The sequence below is a fragment of the Bombus huntii genome, chromosome 16, assembly GCF_024542735.1.
Source record: "Bombus huntii isolate Logan2020A chromosome 16, iyBomHunt1.1, whole genome shotgun sequence".
NCBI lineage: Eukaryota > Metazoa > Arthropoda > Insecta > Hymenoptera > Apidae > Bombus > Bombus huntii.
The window spans coordinates 4,209,442-4,225,922 of NC_066253.1; the positions used below are offsets into that span (position 1 = coordinate 4,209,442).

The 16,481-nt window shown below is 35.7% G+C and overlaps 1 protein-coding gene across 9 annotated transcripts in view; it reads right to left on the reverse strand.

The window, feature by feature from the left end:
- Positions 1–234: 234 nt before the first annotated feature.
- Positions 235–16,481, reverse strand: part of LOC126874591 (rho GTPase-activating protein 100F) — a 78,256-nt gene continuing 62,009 nt past the window's right edge. For 6 of the 9 annotated variants that reach the window (XM_050636812.1, XM_050636813.1, XM_050636811.1 and 3 more), the window contains one exon: positions 235–16,393. In XM_050636812.1, the coding sequence (XP_050492769.1) occupies positions 16,136–16,393 (258 nt within the window). In that variant the 3' untranslated portion in view covers positions 235–16,135. The remainder of the gene's footprint in view (positions 16,394–16,481) is intronic. The other 3 variants (XM_050636814.1, XM_050636816.1, XM_050636817.1) reach the window with 2 other exon arrangements.

Consider the following 16,481-nt stretch of genomic DNA (forward strand, 5'->3'; position numbering starts at 1 on the left):
ATACATTTTCTAACTTATATCTTATAAACCGTGGCGGGAAATGTAAAATTACCCGTCGTTTCTATATGGAATACCTTTTTATTCAAAGTAATATTACTAGAAAATATAAATTCTCGTATTTATATAAATATTCAACTATATTCTGTTAACAATTCATTCTATAAATATAAAACTCTAAATGGAAGAATGAAAAAGGAATGAAATCCTCGAGTTTAAGGGATTCGATCACGAATGTAATTACTTATAACATATTTATTTATAATGTTTTAGTAATATATTCCTTACTGTAGACATATATTTATATCATATGGCAGCATAGTAATATGACATTGTATAATATAAGTGAGGTGACTGACAAAACGATTCATATTTTTAATTCTCTTTGTTCTCTGGTCAAAGACCACAATCATATCTTTTTCCCATTCGTATTCAATCACTCTTACATTTCACGCATGCATACGCTCATTAATGTTCCAGCCTCGTGGTACGCGCGTCTAGGATATTCCTTTTTCCCTCAGATAATTCGCATCCATTGTACTTTCTTGATCGCCAATCGATCGATGCTGGAACTCAAAATGGCGTGTTTTGACTCGCAACAAATCGTATCTCATGATATTTTAATCCCCATTTACGTGTTATATTCGCCGTCGTTTTCAGTTTTTATTGATAGGTATATCAGGCTAATGGGCGCGTCGCAGTGCGCGCGCGTGCACCGACCTCAAGTGCGAACCGGCACGATTAGTCGATAACTGACGATCGCAACCAAGGTTACCTACATATATATATATACACACACATATATATATGTGTGTATATTATATGGAGCTCGTCTACTATGATTTGTAACATTATTTCATACTTACTCGGCTAGTTAAAATATCAATGTACATTATAATATACTCTAATAACGATAATGCAACATCGTTAATTTATTATGCTTTGCAACTTAGAAAAATAGTCCTAGCTAAGCGTGGCCGCGTCCCGTGGAACCTCACGATTATCATTTTGTTACTGGAAATACAAAAACTTAAAATCTGCACTTCGGAAGATCGATATCGATCTTCCTAGGGAATTTATTCTTTCAGATTACCAGATCTGATCGAAGCACCTGGTGGTCGTACCAAGTTATGCATAATATCTCTAGATAGCAGTAGATGAAACTGAATTCCATGTTATTCCACAAGAGAACAATTCCTTGAAGCAACTAAAAATTAAAGAGAAGATATTACATAATATTTAATTAAAATTCAAATTTGATTTTGGAATAATTTTGTGGATTTTGGAATAGAGTGATTAAAATTAATTCTAATATGGATAAATGGAATCATGCCTGAGGAAAATACCCTACAAGATCACCTAATTGACTAAATTCTTTACGTCTTCATAATCTCAGGAGCAAGAATTTCTCCTAAATTGCAAAAAAACTGTCTATACCTTCTATTATACATTATACCAATCTCTGGAATTATTTTCCCCAGGATTTATGTTGCATATCCCAAAATCCCCTAGTAAATTAAAAATAGTAACATTGTTAACGTGAACAGAACGATATCGGGTAATTACAGATATTTAAGAAGGTCACCGGATGATTGTTTGTTAATAAGTCAATTATTTATTGTTACCTTTCAGCAATGAAACGAACGTTTAGCAGGAGCACGCGATGCGGTCACGGCACAATAAAATCTATTAAAAACGATCAACGGAACAACGGTAGTACTACCTCTTTGAAATTCTCACGCTCTACAATATGTCCTACTGTTGATTTATAATTCGATCGATGATCGCGCACACCATCGATCCTCCATCTTGAATTAATGTGGACTTAACACTGACTAAATTATCACCGGAATCGGTGACGTTAGAACCCTATTCTTTATCATTTTTTTTTTTGCTTTTCTTTTCATTTACTTGCGCGAGATTTATCGATTCGCTATCAAGCGTCACTTTTTGGCCGGCAGGCTGTCAACCTATGATCGATAACGGAAGTAGTGATCACGATAGAAAATACCGTATACCTAATATTCCCTATATCTAGAATTCCATTTCTAATAACTATTTATATTATTGAGAATAATGAAATTACACGTTTTTTTGTAATTTGAAGTATTTCGTTTGGTTCGAAATTAGTAAAATTATTATTACTTCTTTTTAATGATATTATCGATTAGGTTGACAGTCTACTTGCCGTGAAATGAAACAAAAATAAAGTGTGGCGTCCAGCTTAACCGATTCTTGGCTAATTAATAACTAATCGACCCTTCTCACTCGAACCACTTTTTATCTCTATCGTTAATATGTTCATGTTCATTATTCATACATAGTATTTAATAACTCGGGGAATTCCCCATACGATTCCATTTTTCTCTAGATGACTCCGTAGTGACTCCGAGTGTGAAGGGCTTTTTTTTACCTCGAATGGGCTCTACTATTGATAATCATTTGAATTATTAATAAACATCGATCGTCATCAAGATCGATAACGTCGCGACGCAATAAATCTTTCACAAACAATGGAAAACAGGTTACCATGGCCAAACACGCTGGGTGAAAACGTGCCTTAAAGTATACGTATTATTATTATTATTATTAATTATTATTAGCAATTCGAACGCACACATCGTTATTTATTTTTTCTTTAATATTATCGTTATCGATATTACTATTAATATTATTGTTATCATTATCTTTATCATTACAATTATTATTTATTTAGAACGACATAAAAAAGTCAGTCCTCGAAAGCAGAAGTTCCATTTCACCCGTTGTGCCTGGCTCACTAACGCGCAAATCTTACGATCACGTGTGAACACACTGAACATAACATAAATCGAAAAAACAGAGTTTTTACCCATTCCATAATGATTTTTTCATCTTATTCCTAGATTTCTTTTCTTATCGCGAGAATGTTCGTTACGATGCGGACCTCAAAGCGACTTGGACAAACGAATACGCGTGACACGCAAAAACAGCGAAGAATACGAATATTTTATAATCTCTAGCTACAAAGAATTCCCATAATTGATCTAAATTCTGTTATATTGCAGGAAATTCTATTTCGTTTTGGTGTTGAAGTTGCTGTACTTGTATCCGCGTACTGTGCTTCTACATCTTCTTGGAGTGCGTCCGGCTTGACCAACGTTTAAAAAACAAAAATTATTATAGGTACCTAGTAACATTTTTGATCTAAGGAAAATTTACTTAGATATTTTACCAACTTATGATGAATCTTCTGTTGAAAACTGTAAGATCTAAAATTTCAAGGGAGATCTTTGATGATTAGAAAAATATCCCTAGATGAAGACAAAATTTCTAGAAAGCCGGACGCATTTACAATTGACACTGTCACACACAAGATACGCATTTTCATTTACTTTCCCACTCGACACTATCTTTTGTGTTCACACTCTCATCGGTGCTTCTCTTTCTTTTCATAGTTGATTTTTCTCTGGTTCGCATGAGCGGTCAATGGGCGTCTCTAGTAAAAGCGCGCCGCGACGCGCACTTACAAATTGTAATTAATTATACTGACACGCTACTATATATTCTTCAATATAATATATATATATATCTACTTGCTTGGTATAGCGATCAACGATAGTTGTTTTTTCTTCTCCTTCATTTTTATATGTATAATTTATATATATATATATTTTTCTTTCTTGTCTTATGTATATATATATATATATATATATAATCTCCCTCCCTCCCTCGTTCCCACCCTCCCTTTTGCTCATTCATTCATACTTTTAGCCACACATTCGTCTTCTGGATCGTTCAGCAGCTTCGATCGGAGGATCGATCGATCCTCGAAATTCGAGTCAAATTTATTTCATGATACGCTTCTAAGTTGGGACTTTTAACTTTTTTTTGTTGTTGCGCAAATACTGATATACCACTCATCCATCATTTGTTCGTATCACTGTCCTATCTGCTCTCTTTCCCTTCTTTCGTAGTGTCTCTACGTTTTCCCTTTCCTCCTTCTAAAATTAGTATTTTATAGCTTCTAGTTTCTCGTTACCTATTCTACATTCACATAAACTTTCACTCGCCTTCTTCCAAACTCACTGCTCTCTCCCCTTGCTTATTATTTCGCTCTGTCATTCATCTTCTGATTCTTCTACACACACAACACTCGATGCACTCAATTTTGTAAATATATTTATACACTTAGAATTTTCAATTCTCTTGACGATTTAATCGCCTGGCTTCTTTGTATCGTCTTTCTGCTCTTGTTTCATTCATCCACACCCAGACACGTATGCTTGCCTCTCACTCTTGTTCATACGTTCCTATAACTGTTTACCAATCATTCCCCATAGATGTTAAAATTATTGAGGAAATTGATTGCACAGTGGGCTATACATTCAACAAGAATTTAAACACTGTAAACGAAAAAGCTCTTTCAAATTTATCTTTAACTTCATTGACAAGTTAGTCGTTCGTTAAATTAAATTGTGTGTATGCTTGGAGTCTCATCGATATCAGGCTAAAGTGTTCAACATTAAACTTCTTCTATGTGTAACAGTAACCAATGTGCAACAGACTTCCTCAATCAAGGTGTATGATACAACAAGTGAATTGCAATTATTCATCCACGCTATTTCTATTAACAGAGAGTTTCACAGGCTCCTCTCTAAATAATCGTAAGCTTTTTATTCTTTCACTTTTTCTCCCTTCACATGACAGTGATTGACAGTGATATTGTGTGTGGAGATCCGATGATCTAAGCACTGATTATATGTACATGTTTACGTAGAGATTCCTATGAAATACTAATCTGTATAAATCATAATAAAGATGATACAAAATCGTCAATTAACATGGAATGAATAAAAAAACTATTTGTTGAAATACAAATTTATCTTAGTGTTTCATCCCTTCCACACGTGTGATTTAGTTATCTGCGCATACTTTAATAATTAATACTCAACTTTTATTTTATTATTCCTATTCTTTTTTTTTAATTTTTTTTTTATTTTTTGGTTTTATCAGTATTTCTCCCCTTATGAAGTTCTCGGGCTCGATAATTATCGTTCTAAGTATTCATCAGTCACGATTATTGTCAAACAATCTGAAAGCAATAGGAGTTGTTTCCGTAAACGATATCAGAAGAAAAAAAACCCTCATGTGAAAGGGTTGACAATTGTCGCTCATTCGGGTCATAAAAATTTCTTTGTATAAAAATGTTTCTGGTTCTGGCGGGAATTACGAAAAAGGAGAAAAGAATCCGACCTTTGTAATACTGTAAGATAGTAGCTATCGAATAAGGACAGTATGAGATCGATGTAGATCAGTCTGATTATGAAAATAATTTGTCGACGAACCTTATAGATGAGGATGTGCATGTCATACGTCTTGATTTATGAAAATACGAGGTCAGAAGATGGATATGTTGGAAAACTGAATGATTCGATGAGCTGCATCAGATCCTTTTCCTTTATTATTGTCGAGAGCTCTAATTACAACGTAAGGTTATCATAAAGTAATAATCAACATTTAAAAAAGGATCTAAGATCATAAATTGAACATTAGAATGAATTAATTCAATTTAATAGATGTATTATTAATATTATATTATTGGTAAATGAATTTTCGAGACAAAGTTTCTATATTAAGGGATAGAACTCACGATAATTAAGGAAAAGGGAAAAATTTCAGGGTGCACGTTAGAAAGTGCCATTTAGTTATATTTTTGGGGGGCTAGGTCGAAGCTGCGACTAATCCTAAAAAGCGTGTTTCTCGTTTATCTCGAAACGCGGCTCGTTTCCCTATCAATTACTAGAGGCCCTCTTATTTCTTCTTTTCTTTTGTTTCGAGTTCCTAATTGCATATTTCTCTTTCTCTTTCTTTCCTTTCTCACTCTCACGCTCACTTTCATTCTTTTTATTTAAGTACTCCACTGAACCTTAAGAATTTTCTTCGTAGGCCCATCTTTCTACCACAGAAACAAAAGGATCTCTTCTTCTCTATGATATGTAGGACGATGAAAGCTTTAGGGTAAAACCTACGACCTAATTATGCCCCTGCTCGATGAAGGATGGAAACGATCAAGCGCAGAACCTTGATCGGCGGATCCCTTTAAATCACTTTCAAGATTTTGTGGGCCCAATTCTGACTAATTTCTCTATTTTTCAAAACACCTAACCTAAAACGTTACAACCGAATGTTATTTATTATTTCCTAGGTTACGTGACAAGAAGTAGAAGGATGAAATCTTACATTGGGAGAGTCTTAATTGTCTCCGAGTCCATCGATCAGACAAGAAATCACTTTCCACCAGGAAGAAATGAAAAGAAGAAAGCGATCAAGACCGACCACGGCAAGTTCCTTGCTAGAAACTAGTTTCTAATATTCAAAGGAGGGCCCACATCTCGTTGCCATCATTCTGAATCCGTCTCTATCCATTTTTTCCTCTGCACCAGATAGAATGAATTCTGGCTTTGAGATATGTGTTCGCAGCTATTCCTTGGAGATAAGTGTCTTTCTACGTACAATTCACATAATTACACAAGAAGCTATACTCTTCTGAAGATAACTGCATTATGCACGGTCGTATCCAGTTCTGGGACCCTCACGCCTCTCAACGGCCTCCAAAACTGTACATCATGGATCAGAGAGAATATAACCTGGCCCCAGGACAGCCAGCTTCGACCCTGGTACGCGTGTATTCTGTGTATGTGTATATATATATATATATAATACTCTTCTCTTCTATTTTATCTGAATAGAATTGTGTCGCGCGCATCCGTGACCAAAGACCAAGTCCAAACACGTGACGAACGAGACTCTACTTATTTACAGGCTTCACTGATCTCTCCTAACTTCATCAACTTCTGCATCATCGTCATCGTCAACTTCTTCATGAATTGAGAAGAGAACGCTTCGTACATCGAATCCCCCGAGATGTGGGGCTCAGAAAACGACAGAAGAACCAAGTATTCTTCAAGAATATGCAATTATTCTTCCTAGTCATCTCCTTCTTTTTGTCTTTCTTCTCTGTACATAATTAACTCGTTGCTTGGTCTACTGACTCAAAGTATACATATATCTGTCTCACCGTTTCCTGTATAGACAACTCGACTACTTGCCAACTACTTACTATCCTGTGTGGCTGCTTCGTTTTTTCTGGAGTCATTGAGCACTGAATACGTGGGAGTGTGAAGTTCGTCGTTTCTACGTCTACGTCATGGTGAACGACGGCTCGAGGAATTCGAATATCTTCTCCGCTTCGTTTTTCATCATCCTCATGTGACTATTCTCTAAGATTCGCGCTCTGAGAGCGCATTGTGCTGCTCACTGTGTCTCTTTCTCCAGGATCCTCCCCCTCATTTGAAGATCATCATCGTCTACCGGAAGGACGAAGGAAGAACAACGTAAATCGTAGCCAAGCTGGTTTCTGGAAATCGTCTCGAGGTTCACCGTGAGCTGTTTTCTTTGTCTTCCTCTTCCCTTTAGCTTCCATCCATCTCTTTAGGTGCTGCAGCTCTTTTTTTCTGCTTCTGGACTATTCATAGAAGGATTTGGAGAGGCGAAAGGTATATTTAGAGTCAGACTTTGGCTTTTTATTCTTCGTTGTAGCAATGAAGTAGCATTTCCTCTAAACTGACCTGCGTCTGATTTGAAAAATCCATTTAGGTCTAAAAGAAGATTAACGAATGATTGGAATACCTAATTCGTTTCTAAAAGTAATCTGATGCAACACTGAATAGGATCTTCGTATGAATCGAATCGAGGAGACGAGTATCGAAGGTAGATCATCAAAGAAGTTTGTGTTGAATGATTCAGAATGAACCTCGTGACGATTCGAGGATTTTTGAGGAACGACTAGAAACTATATGATACGAACTACTTAAGTTTGAATCGTAGAAAGTCGATAGTTATACTCATTCGTTCATCTCTTCTTTTCTTCTTTAAACTTTCTTCCTTGAGAAATTTTTTTTTCAAGAGCGCAACAATTGCACTCTGGCTACTGTTTGCTTCTAAATCATAGAAAAACCATGGAAAAACTCTCTCAATCTCACTCCCTCTCTCTCGCTCTCTCTCACATTATTTTTTTTTGCTTTTTTTTTTAGAAACGTTTCAGTATGACAAACATGGTCCATCGTATATACGTAGTTCAATATATGTTAGCGCTAGGATTCGACGATTAAAAAGACCTGTATACGGGGAAATCAGAAACGATGCTGGTATTCACGAGTCATTGAAGAAGTTACGCGCTCCTAACCTCAAAATAATACCAAGAGGCTTTGTTGATACTTCTTCCTAGTCTCATTGTGCGGAATTAGTACTCAGAACCGTCGAATAGGTTACTTCTTCTTCTTTCATGTCTTTCCTAAGGTTTGAAAATAAATGTGTTTCGTTGATTATAAGCCAGCAAGGAATTTCGCTTCCTCAACAGTGAAACAGATGTTAAAAATTCTTTGTGCCTTTTCTCTCATGAAAGAAGTCTTGCTTTCCTCTTTTGCTCTTTTCTTTTACATATTTATTTTACAATTTCATCTCTCTGTTTCAAGCTTCATAGAAATCTAGAGATAAGCTATTAGTGTTCAAATATTAATCAGTTTTTTATTTTCTTCTAACACATTACTCAAAGTGTAAAGGAGAAGATATAGAATTTAAAAATCACTATATTCATTGAATCTTCTTTCTTTTACAATGCGTATTCTCCATATTTTCTCCTTTTCTATTACTTTCTCCTTTTTCAGTGAAAATTCGACGGCCCTGCTTCAGTGAATCGTGTACGCAGCAAGACAAACGCGCCTCCTTCTTCCAGATATTGGCGCGCTCGAGCTTATCAAAATAATCGGCCTATAAAATATCGCGGGGTTATCGTAAAGAAGAATAAAATCGCTCGAAGATCGTGTGCCACGGTAGAAAATACAAGCCGTTGGGTTCTTTTAGTTTTCTTCATTTCGCGCAAAAATTCGTCCGAAGAAACGTCTGCAGTCATGGTATTGGTTGTTCGATGAAACGCGATTGCGCAAGAGAATCAGGTAATGCGAGCATAATAAAAAATTAGATTCTTATATCGATATTACGCCCCTTGCTTCGTTTTTTTTTCTTGCTTTTCCTTTCATTTTTCTTTCACTCACCAGTCTATTCTACTTCGTTTTTCTTCCACTCTATTCTCTTCTCTACACATTGTAAATGAATCCTCACGGAAGTCATGAGTGGCTCTTCGACCCTCTTCTTCCTCAGAAGTTTCGTTGTGAATTATTAGAATCAATACCTTCTTCATTTTCCACAATTTTTTAAATACTTCTTTAGTTTATTTTAAGCAATTGCTCGCTGAGTCTTCTTGGAATGGAGAAGAAGAGGCCGACCGAAGATACCGAAAGAAAATACGATCTTCAGAAAGGAATTAGAGAAGTCGAGGCCACGAACTTGCAGTACATTGGGCTCAGTTCCTTCGTTCGGTTCTTTCGATCAAGGGGTTCCATTAATAACGATACGATGTCTTTCGAAGGATCTCCAGGCCATCATAAACGAATATTTCATTGCGTACGAATCGTTCATCGAAATGAAATGTCTTGCAATTGATTCAAAACTGATTGTCAAATTTTGCTTTCGGCTAGTCCATCTGTTGCTTCGGTATTCAGTTTTATATTATCTGCCCTTTGTTATATTTTATATTTCTTCATGCTCAAGAAATATAGAGAATGATTTCAGAAGTATGGATTAATCGGGCGAAGATAGAGGCTGATCAAAGAAACATATTTTCTCTAATAGATATATATTCGATTTTGTTTTGTTTTCAAGTAGTTGACGTTTGAAAATGCGAGTATTTGGCGCCTAGCAACAAGTAATTTGCTTTATAAATAAAAAAAAAGGAAGCAAAATCGGACATACGTTTATTAGATAAGAAATGTTCTTTGCATCATCCTCTTCATTATATCTTACTTGATGAACACAACAGTCCACTGGAAATTCAGTTTCTGACAATTGGGTTCTCAAAGATTGCATTTCTAATGCTTTTTGTTTCCTTTAAATGCACTTTTTTCCAGACTGAACAAACCGAAAACGCTCGGAAAAGATATAAATGTGTGAAACCTGAATTTATTAACCTGGAATCCCTCATCAGACACGTACCAATCGTTCGATTCGAGTCACAATTAATAATTATGTATACGTAGCATAATATGTAGGTATAGGTATATATAACAACAGTCAATCATACAAAATTGCGGCAGTGTGCTTTCACGTATAATTGTAATTAATGGTACGCGTATCTCTGGGCGCGTGATTTCATCGTTATTACTAAAAATTAGGAACGTCGAGGAACGCCGGCCGCCGATAATATTCTGACAAGCTTTACATACTAAAAGTAAGGTTATCCTGGTTAATCTATAGACGGGCGATAATTCTTTTAAACATGGAAAATTCAACTTTTATATGAGCCTAATTATACAAAATCTTCTTGAGAAATTGTATATATAGCAATATTTTTATAAGGTCCTTTTTTAATTTCTATATAATTTTATGTTTTTGAATAGACGAATATAACCAAAAAAGTAGAATATAAATAGGCTCGTTTCATCCTCTAAATAACGAGTGCTATACCTAACATAAATTCAAAAATTGAAGAATTTCTAGTCAATTCATAAAACAGTATTACAATGTTTAAGAATTACGAACGTCAGTTTTATTATTGCATATTGGGTTTTAAAAGGTAATTCTTATATACATTTTATAAAAAATAAGCAAATATCTTCACGATAAAAATTTCTTCATGCAGCCCTGATCAAAGTTTCAGCTTATGTTTTTATAAATCCTTTACCTTGACAACTCAAATACACTTACTTTGCCTGATTTTACGCTCTCGCCATATTGTAGCTTCTTATAATTTTAGGTTAGGTTAGGAACACTAAGTAGACATCGCTACATATTCTTACAAAATGATGACAACGAGGGATCATACAGTACTTACACAATATAGAACTATTATATATAAATGGCACTAACATGGAACTAATGAATGGAATTTTAAAATATACGCAGTGAAAAGGAGGAATATAAAAAAGAAGGGACCGGCGTTCCGTGGCGCTTGCACATCGAACGATAGTGAAACAGTCGGGGGCTCGGTAAGATCGGAGATGTGGCTACGCGAATTATGGTACACAGACAATGAGCTATACAATGACCCTCGAATCTCGGCTACTCAAAACAAACACCGCCCCTGGTGACATCCTCTACCGAGATGCCGCCAATTAAACTAACACTGTGCGGAAAAAGAGAGCGCACTGGAGTATGCGATAGCATACGTGTAAATACATTATATGCATAGATATATTCTTGTATCGTAACAGCATTTTTCAATAAGTCAACAGTGATATATACTTATGACTCCGCACTGGTTTCTATCTCAAGCTTAACATAACCTAGTACGCCAAACATAGTGAATCTGTAGATCTACAGATCTCTTTCTTTATTATGAGACTCGAGAATATCCCTGGGATAAAATTGGTATATATCTGTTATGACACAATTACAATGCAGGCCCTTGACCTATTGGAATTTATGTGTGCATTAGTGTAGTATTTGATCAAAAAGTAAAGTTTCATCTTCAGGAATAATTAAGATCAAAAAGCGACGTCACAGAAACTTATAGGATACCTTAAACTATAGCTTCAACTATCGCCAAATTGTAATATGGGCATCGTAACTGTAATATCATCTTGATCTGGTACTTTCCTTTAGATGACTTTTGTTTATGTAACTTCAGCGAGCTCAAAAAATCACTTTCCCTTCCTTTTTCCCTTCTTTTTCTCTTAAATTTCGGGTCATTGAATAGCAACAGAATTAAAACGAAGAGAATTAAAGGAAATATTGTATCATTATTTTGATGTATTATCTAATAGTATGAACTTCCAAGAACTGGAATGTTTTGTTGAAGAACGCTGATACGATAAGTATATCGTATGCCATTTATACAGATTGCATTCACTCACGAGGACACGAGCTGAGAAAGCAATTTCGTAGCAGTCAACCCCTTCAAGTACTAAATATTTTTGAACAGGGTGCTTTCATCAACATTGTCTTTGATACAGGATTGTTCTTAACTATAGAAAATGATATTTTTTGCCTTTCTTGACTAGATTAATAGTTTAAAATAAAATTTTGTTCACATAACCTCTCCAAAGGGCTAGTGAACATTCATCCTAATGTTACCATTATTCATACACGATGTATTATTTATACATTATTTATATAGGGTTGAATAATAGCTTTATTCAATCGAAGGAAACTCCTGTACTTAGTCTTCAGCAGTATGAAAAAGTGGTGTTTATTAAGAACTACTGTTTGTAATGGAAATAGCTTCCTTGCAATTCTCTTGTAACTTCGAACAACTTATGTTTAAATTTACAAAAAGCTATTCCCATTATGTGACTGGACATTAAGTACTGTATTAAACGTTTGATCACCACTTTTCTATACCACCCGAAATGGTAAGAATATTTAAATTGAATAAAGTTACTATCTCGTGCTGAATGAGTCGCTGGAAATTGTCATGTGAAATAACTTTTTACTAATTTAAAAGAAAAAATGTTTCCAACCTTTCAATCATTGAAATTGAAACATTTTATTATTTAATTGAAATTCGTGTTTAAGTTAATAAAAATTAAATTATTCTCTTCCTAAATCGATCAACAGGAAAGTTAATTTAAATGACAACGTCTGACGACTCATTCTGCATATACATATATACATATAAACGCTTATTTAAACATATTGTTACGAACACACGGTAGATTTTTGGGAATTTAGTCCTGTTTGAGAAGATATCGTCAAATAACCGTATGGCGCTAAACATTGCCAGTAGCGATACTAGCGCCACGGGTACTATAACTAGTTCAGTAAGGAAGTGCAGCAGGATTCTAATGAACAAAGCTATAAATATAGAAATATAGATGCATAGTTTGCACGAGAATAAATGAAAATAAAGACTAGAAGTTTGAAGTTCTATTTAATAATAAAAATTATAGCTATGGTGCTCATTGGGATAGATTGTGTGCTGAGTTTGTAGTGCAGAATACAGGAATTGGGAGTGTTTTGCGATGCGATGGAAGACATATAATAGTTATGATGCCATTTAACTAATTGGAATTTGTCGCAATAACCATACTAAAGTGAACATTGGGTTCATTAATTTGAGGACTCAGAATACCTCATTGACATATAAACGCTTCACTAATGCACTTCTTACTCGTTCCAGGTGAGGATAAAATAAGTAAAATCTCAAGGTAGATTGAGAACTTGTTTTCCATATTAAAAGCTAGATCAAAAGAATAATAAGCTTTAAATGGGACTACTCATTAATTACCATGAGGTCTACTTAAATCTACTGTCTGTACGCAACAATATTATACTAACTAACCATAATGACAGTAACAATAGTCAAATAACGACTCGTGTCCCCGTTGACGAGATCGTAGAACAAACGAACCCCGGGGAATACCCTGACCGAAGGGTGGTCTCTCTCCCGGCTCGTCCTCTTCAAATGCTTGCTTCTTCACGTACACAATTATAATACTGGCTATGTTTTTTTAATCGTTTAGAAGTTTACAATTAACCGTTTAATTATTATCGTTTCTCGGTGAGTTTCTATTCATCTACCACTGGCTCTCCGCTTTTATTCTGATCCAATCTCTCCTTTATCTTTCTTCTCCGTTCGTCGGTTTGCTATTGTCAACATGTACAAGAAGTCATGGAGTCGGTTCCTCGACTCCTGTCGCGCTGAACATTATATATATTATGTATAACTTTATCGTCTGCGTGCACCTATACTTTGCATCTTGTCTCTCATCCTTCGTTTTTTTTCAATTATTTTCTTTTCTCCTTTTACATATAATGCATGTATATGTGCGACGCAGCTGTCGTGTACATCAGCAGTTCCTTTGTGTTTTGTATACGAGGGCTAGCTAACCTCTAAGTAATAGTTTTTTTATCAAAAGCACATGTATATCGTGACTAGCCTATGTGTGTATATATAATATGTATATATATAGTATATTGTATATAAATCGACCGTTGTGTCTGTGTGATTCATCATCTTCATATTTCCTTATATGTCTCTACGTGTGTGTATGTCTCTTATTCAACTTTTCCTTTTGTGTGTGTATGTTTTTTCTTTGGTTATTTATTTTTGTTTCATCTCCTGTCCTCCTTGTATATCGCTCTCTCTTTTCTTCTTCCATCGCCAGTCAGCGTGATCAGTTCTTGTCGCCTTTCTTCTTCTGCAGCTAGCTTCGCCGGTGAAGAAACTCTTCCGGAACTTTTTCGCGTGAGATCTCAGTCTCGACCGGCCGGGAAACACCATGAACTTTGTTGAAAAATCGACTGGAGAAATGGTAGAGTCTCTCCTTCAGTTGAGGATGTGCGCGGTGAATCGCGAGATTCCCTTTTTGCATTCCATTCGTATCCCTTTCTTTGCTGTTCCAATGCATTGGACATTATCTTCTCAGTCGGTAAAATAGATTTGTGCATAATTTAGGACGCAGGGAATGTTTAGAGACGTTCACTGTCGTACAACTATTCACTCGTTGCCTCCTTTCCTCTGTTAGTTTCTTGTCTACTGGCTCCATTTTTGCTTGATCAACCGTTGGGTTTTTGAAAGAAGCTTTGACTGATCTCAAGATAGAATGGAAAAAAAGTTCAGCTGGTTGATAATCTTTCTGGCATTTGTGCTCGAAGAAAAGTTCAAAAACCTTGCAATATTGACTCTTCAGCTGCGGAAGAGAGAATTATTTCCTCTTGTATATGGCGACTTATTTCATTGGTTGAACGAGACCAAAATTATCTAGGAGTCAAATTTTGTGCAAGAAGTTTCAAACTAGGAACCCGTTACAGTCTTTGGTCATTGTGAAATCATAATATATATCGCAGCTAAAGAGTAAAATCTTCTTCTAAATATTAGTACAACTTTCGATTAGTTCATTTTCTTTGGTTTAGGTTTTGTTTAGTCGTATTATAAAACTTGTAGAAGGCTTTCAGTCAGTCGTCAGATCGTCAATTTCAGCGTTGAATCTCGTTTTTTCGCGAACATATTTTCTTTAACGAATATTCGCAGTGGTCCCATTATGCGCGCCATTTCGTCTCGGAAACAATGATCGCTTATATTGTGCGTCTGGCGACAAATATTCAGCCTCGTTCATTGTATAAATTATATGTTCTTCAAACATAATATATATGTGCGATTTGACGCGCTGACTGCCGCAGAAAACATCTATAAATATTTCAAAACACAACGTTACGCAACGAAGAGAACCATTTTCCTAACACAGCCAACAATAATAACATTCAAGGAAAAATTATTTCACTAGGTAATACAGCATCGATTAAGACTCAAGTCTTTGGTTTTCGCTTCTTTGCTGCTCTACAAGTAGCTGGTACCTATTAAAGATTGAAAAATCGTTTCACGATACAAGTGTTGTTCAAGTTAGATACAAGTTAGATACAAGTTAGATTCCTAAATCAAAGCAGTCAACGCGTTAAATATCTTTGAGAAATTAGAAGTAGAAAGTATATCTTCTTTTTTTCAGCTTTCGTCAACACATCATGAGAATCTTTGATTAAAATGAAACAGAAACTCTTAACATGTTTGTTTATCATTTCATACAATTCTGAATGATAAGCTGTATCTTAAGAATATAACCTCTCTCTCTTTTTTTAAACAATATCAAACAAACACACTTGTGAGCAACAAAACCCTTTCAATCCTGTTCCAACAGACTTCAAAATCCATTATATTTCTATTACAAGTTTCATTGTCAATCTCTTAATACGCATGCATCAGTATTGGGCAAGATTCAAACCTAGCCAAACTTTCTTCAAATAATAAATAAATTTAGAGAAACTGTAAGCAGACTTTGAGCCTGTTCACAGTCTATTTCAACAATTAACAACTAACAACTAGATAATCCAGGTAATTCCTAGTTGAACAAATTTTAACCTTTCGATGTATTCATTATTTCATGCCCAACACTGTTCCTTAGTAATCTCATCTTCTTAAAAAAAAGAGAAGAAACGCAAGATTCTCCAAACTATCGGTAAAACGAAGACGTCGAAGTTATCCAGGGCGCACATCCCCGATTAAATCCTCATATTTCACGAGACTCTAATGCGTATTGGGTACGTGCTAATGTCGATCGTCATCGCTGGCCTCTGCATCACCCTCGACGCCCTTCTCACCCTCTTCAGGATGTGGTGTATTTCCCTCCTCGGTGTCGACGCTGCTGGTCGGCGTAATCTGTTCTGTTCCAGGACCAGTCGAGTTCGCTGTGGCCCCTTCGTTGTTCTTTTCGAGTCCCAGGCCGCCCAGGAGGCTTTTGTTAATCGGTTCCGGCGAGGCTTCCGACTCCTCGCTGCTAGGTGAACCGGGAGACGAGACTATCACCTATATGAACAGAGACGCCGTATCACCAGCGTCGTTTTCCATTAATTACGCAATCCTTGGACTCTTTTTGCGTGCTTGTGTTTGATAA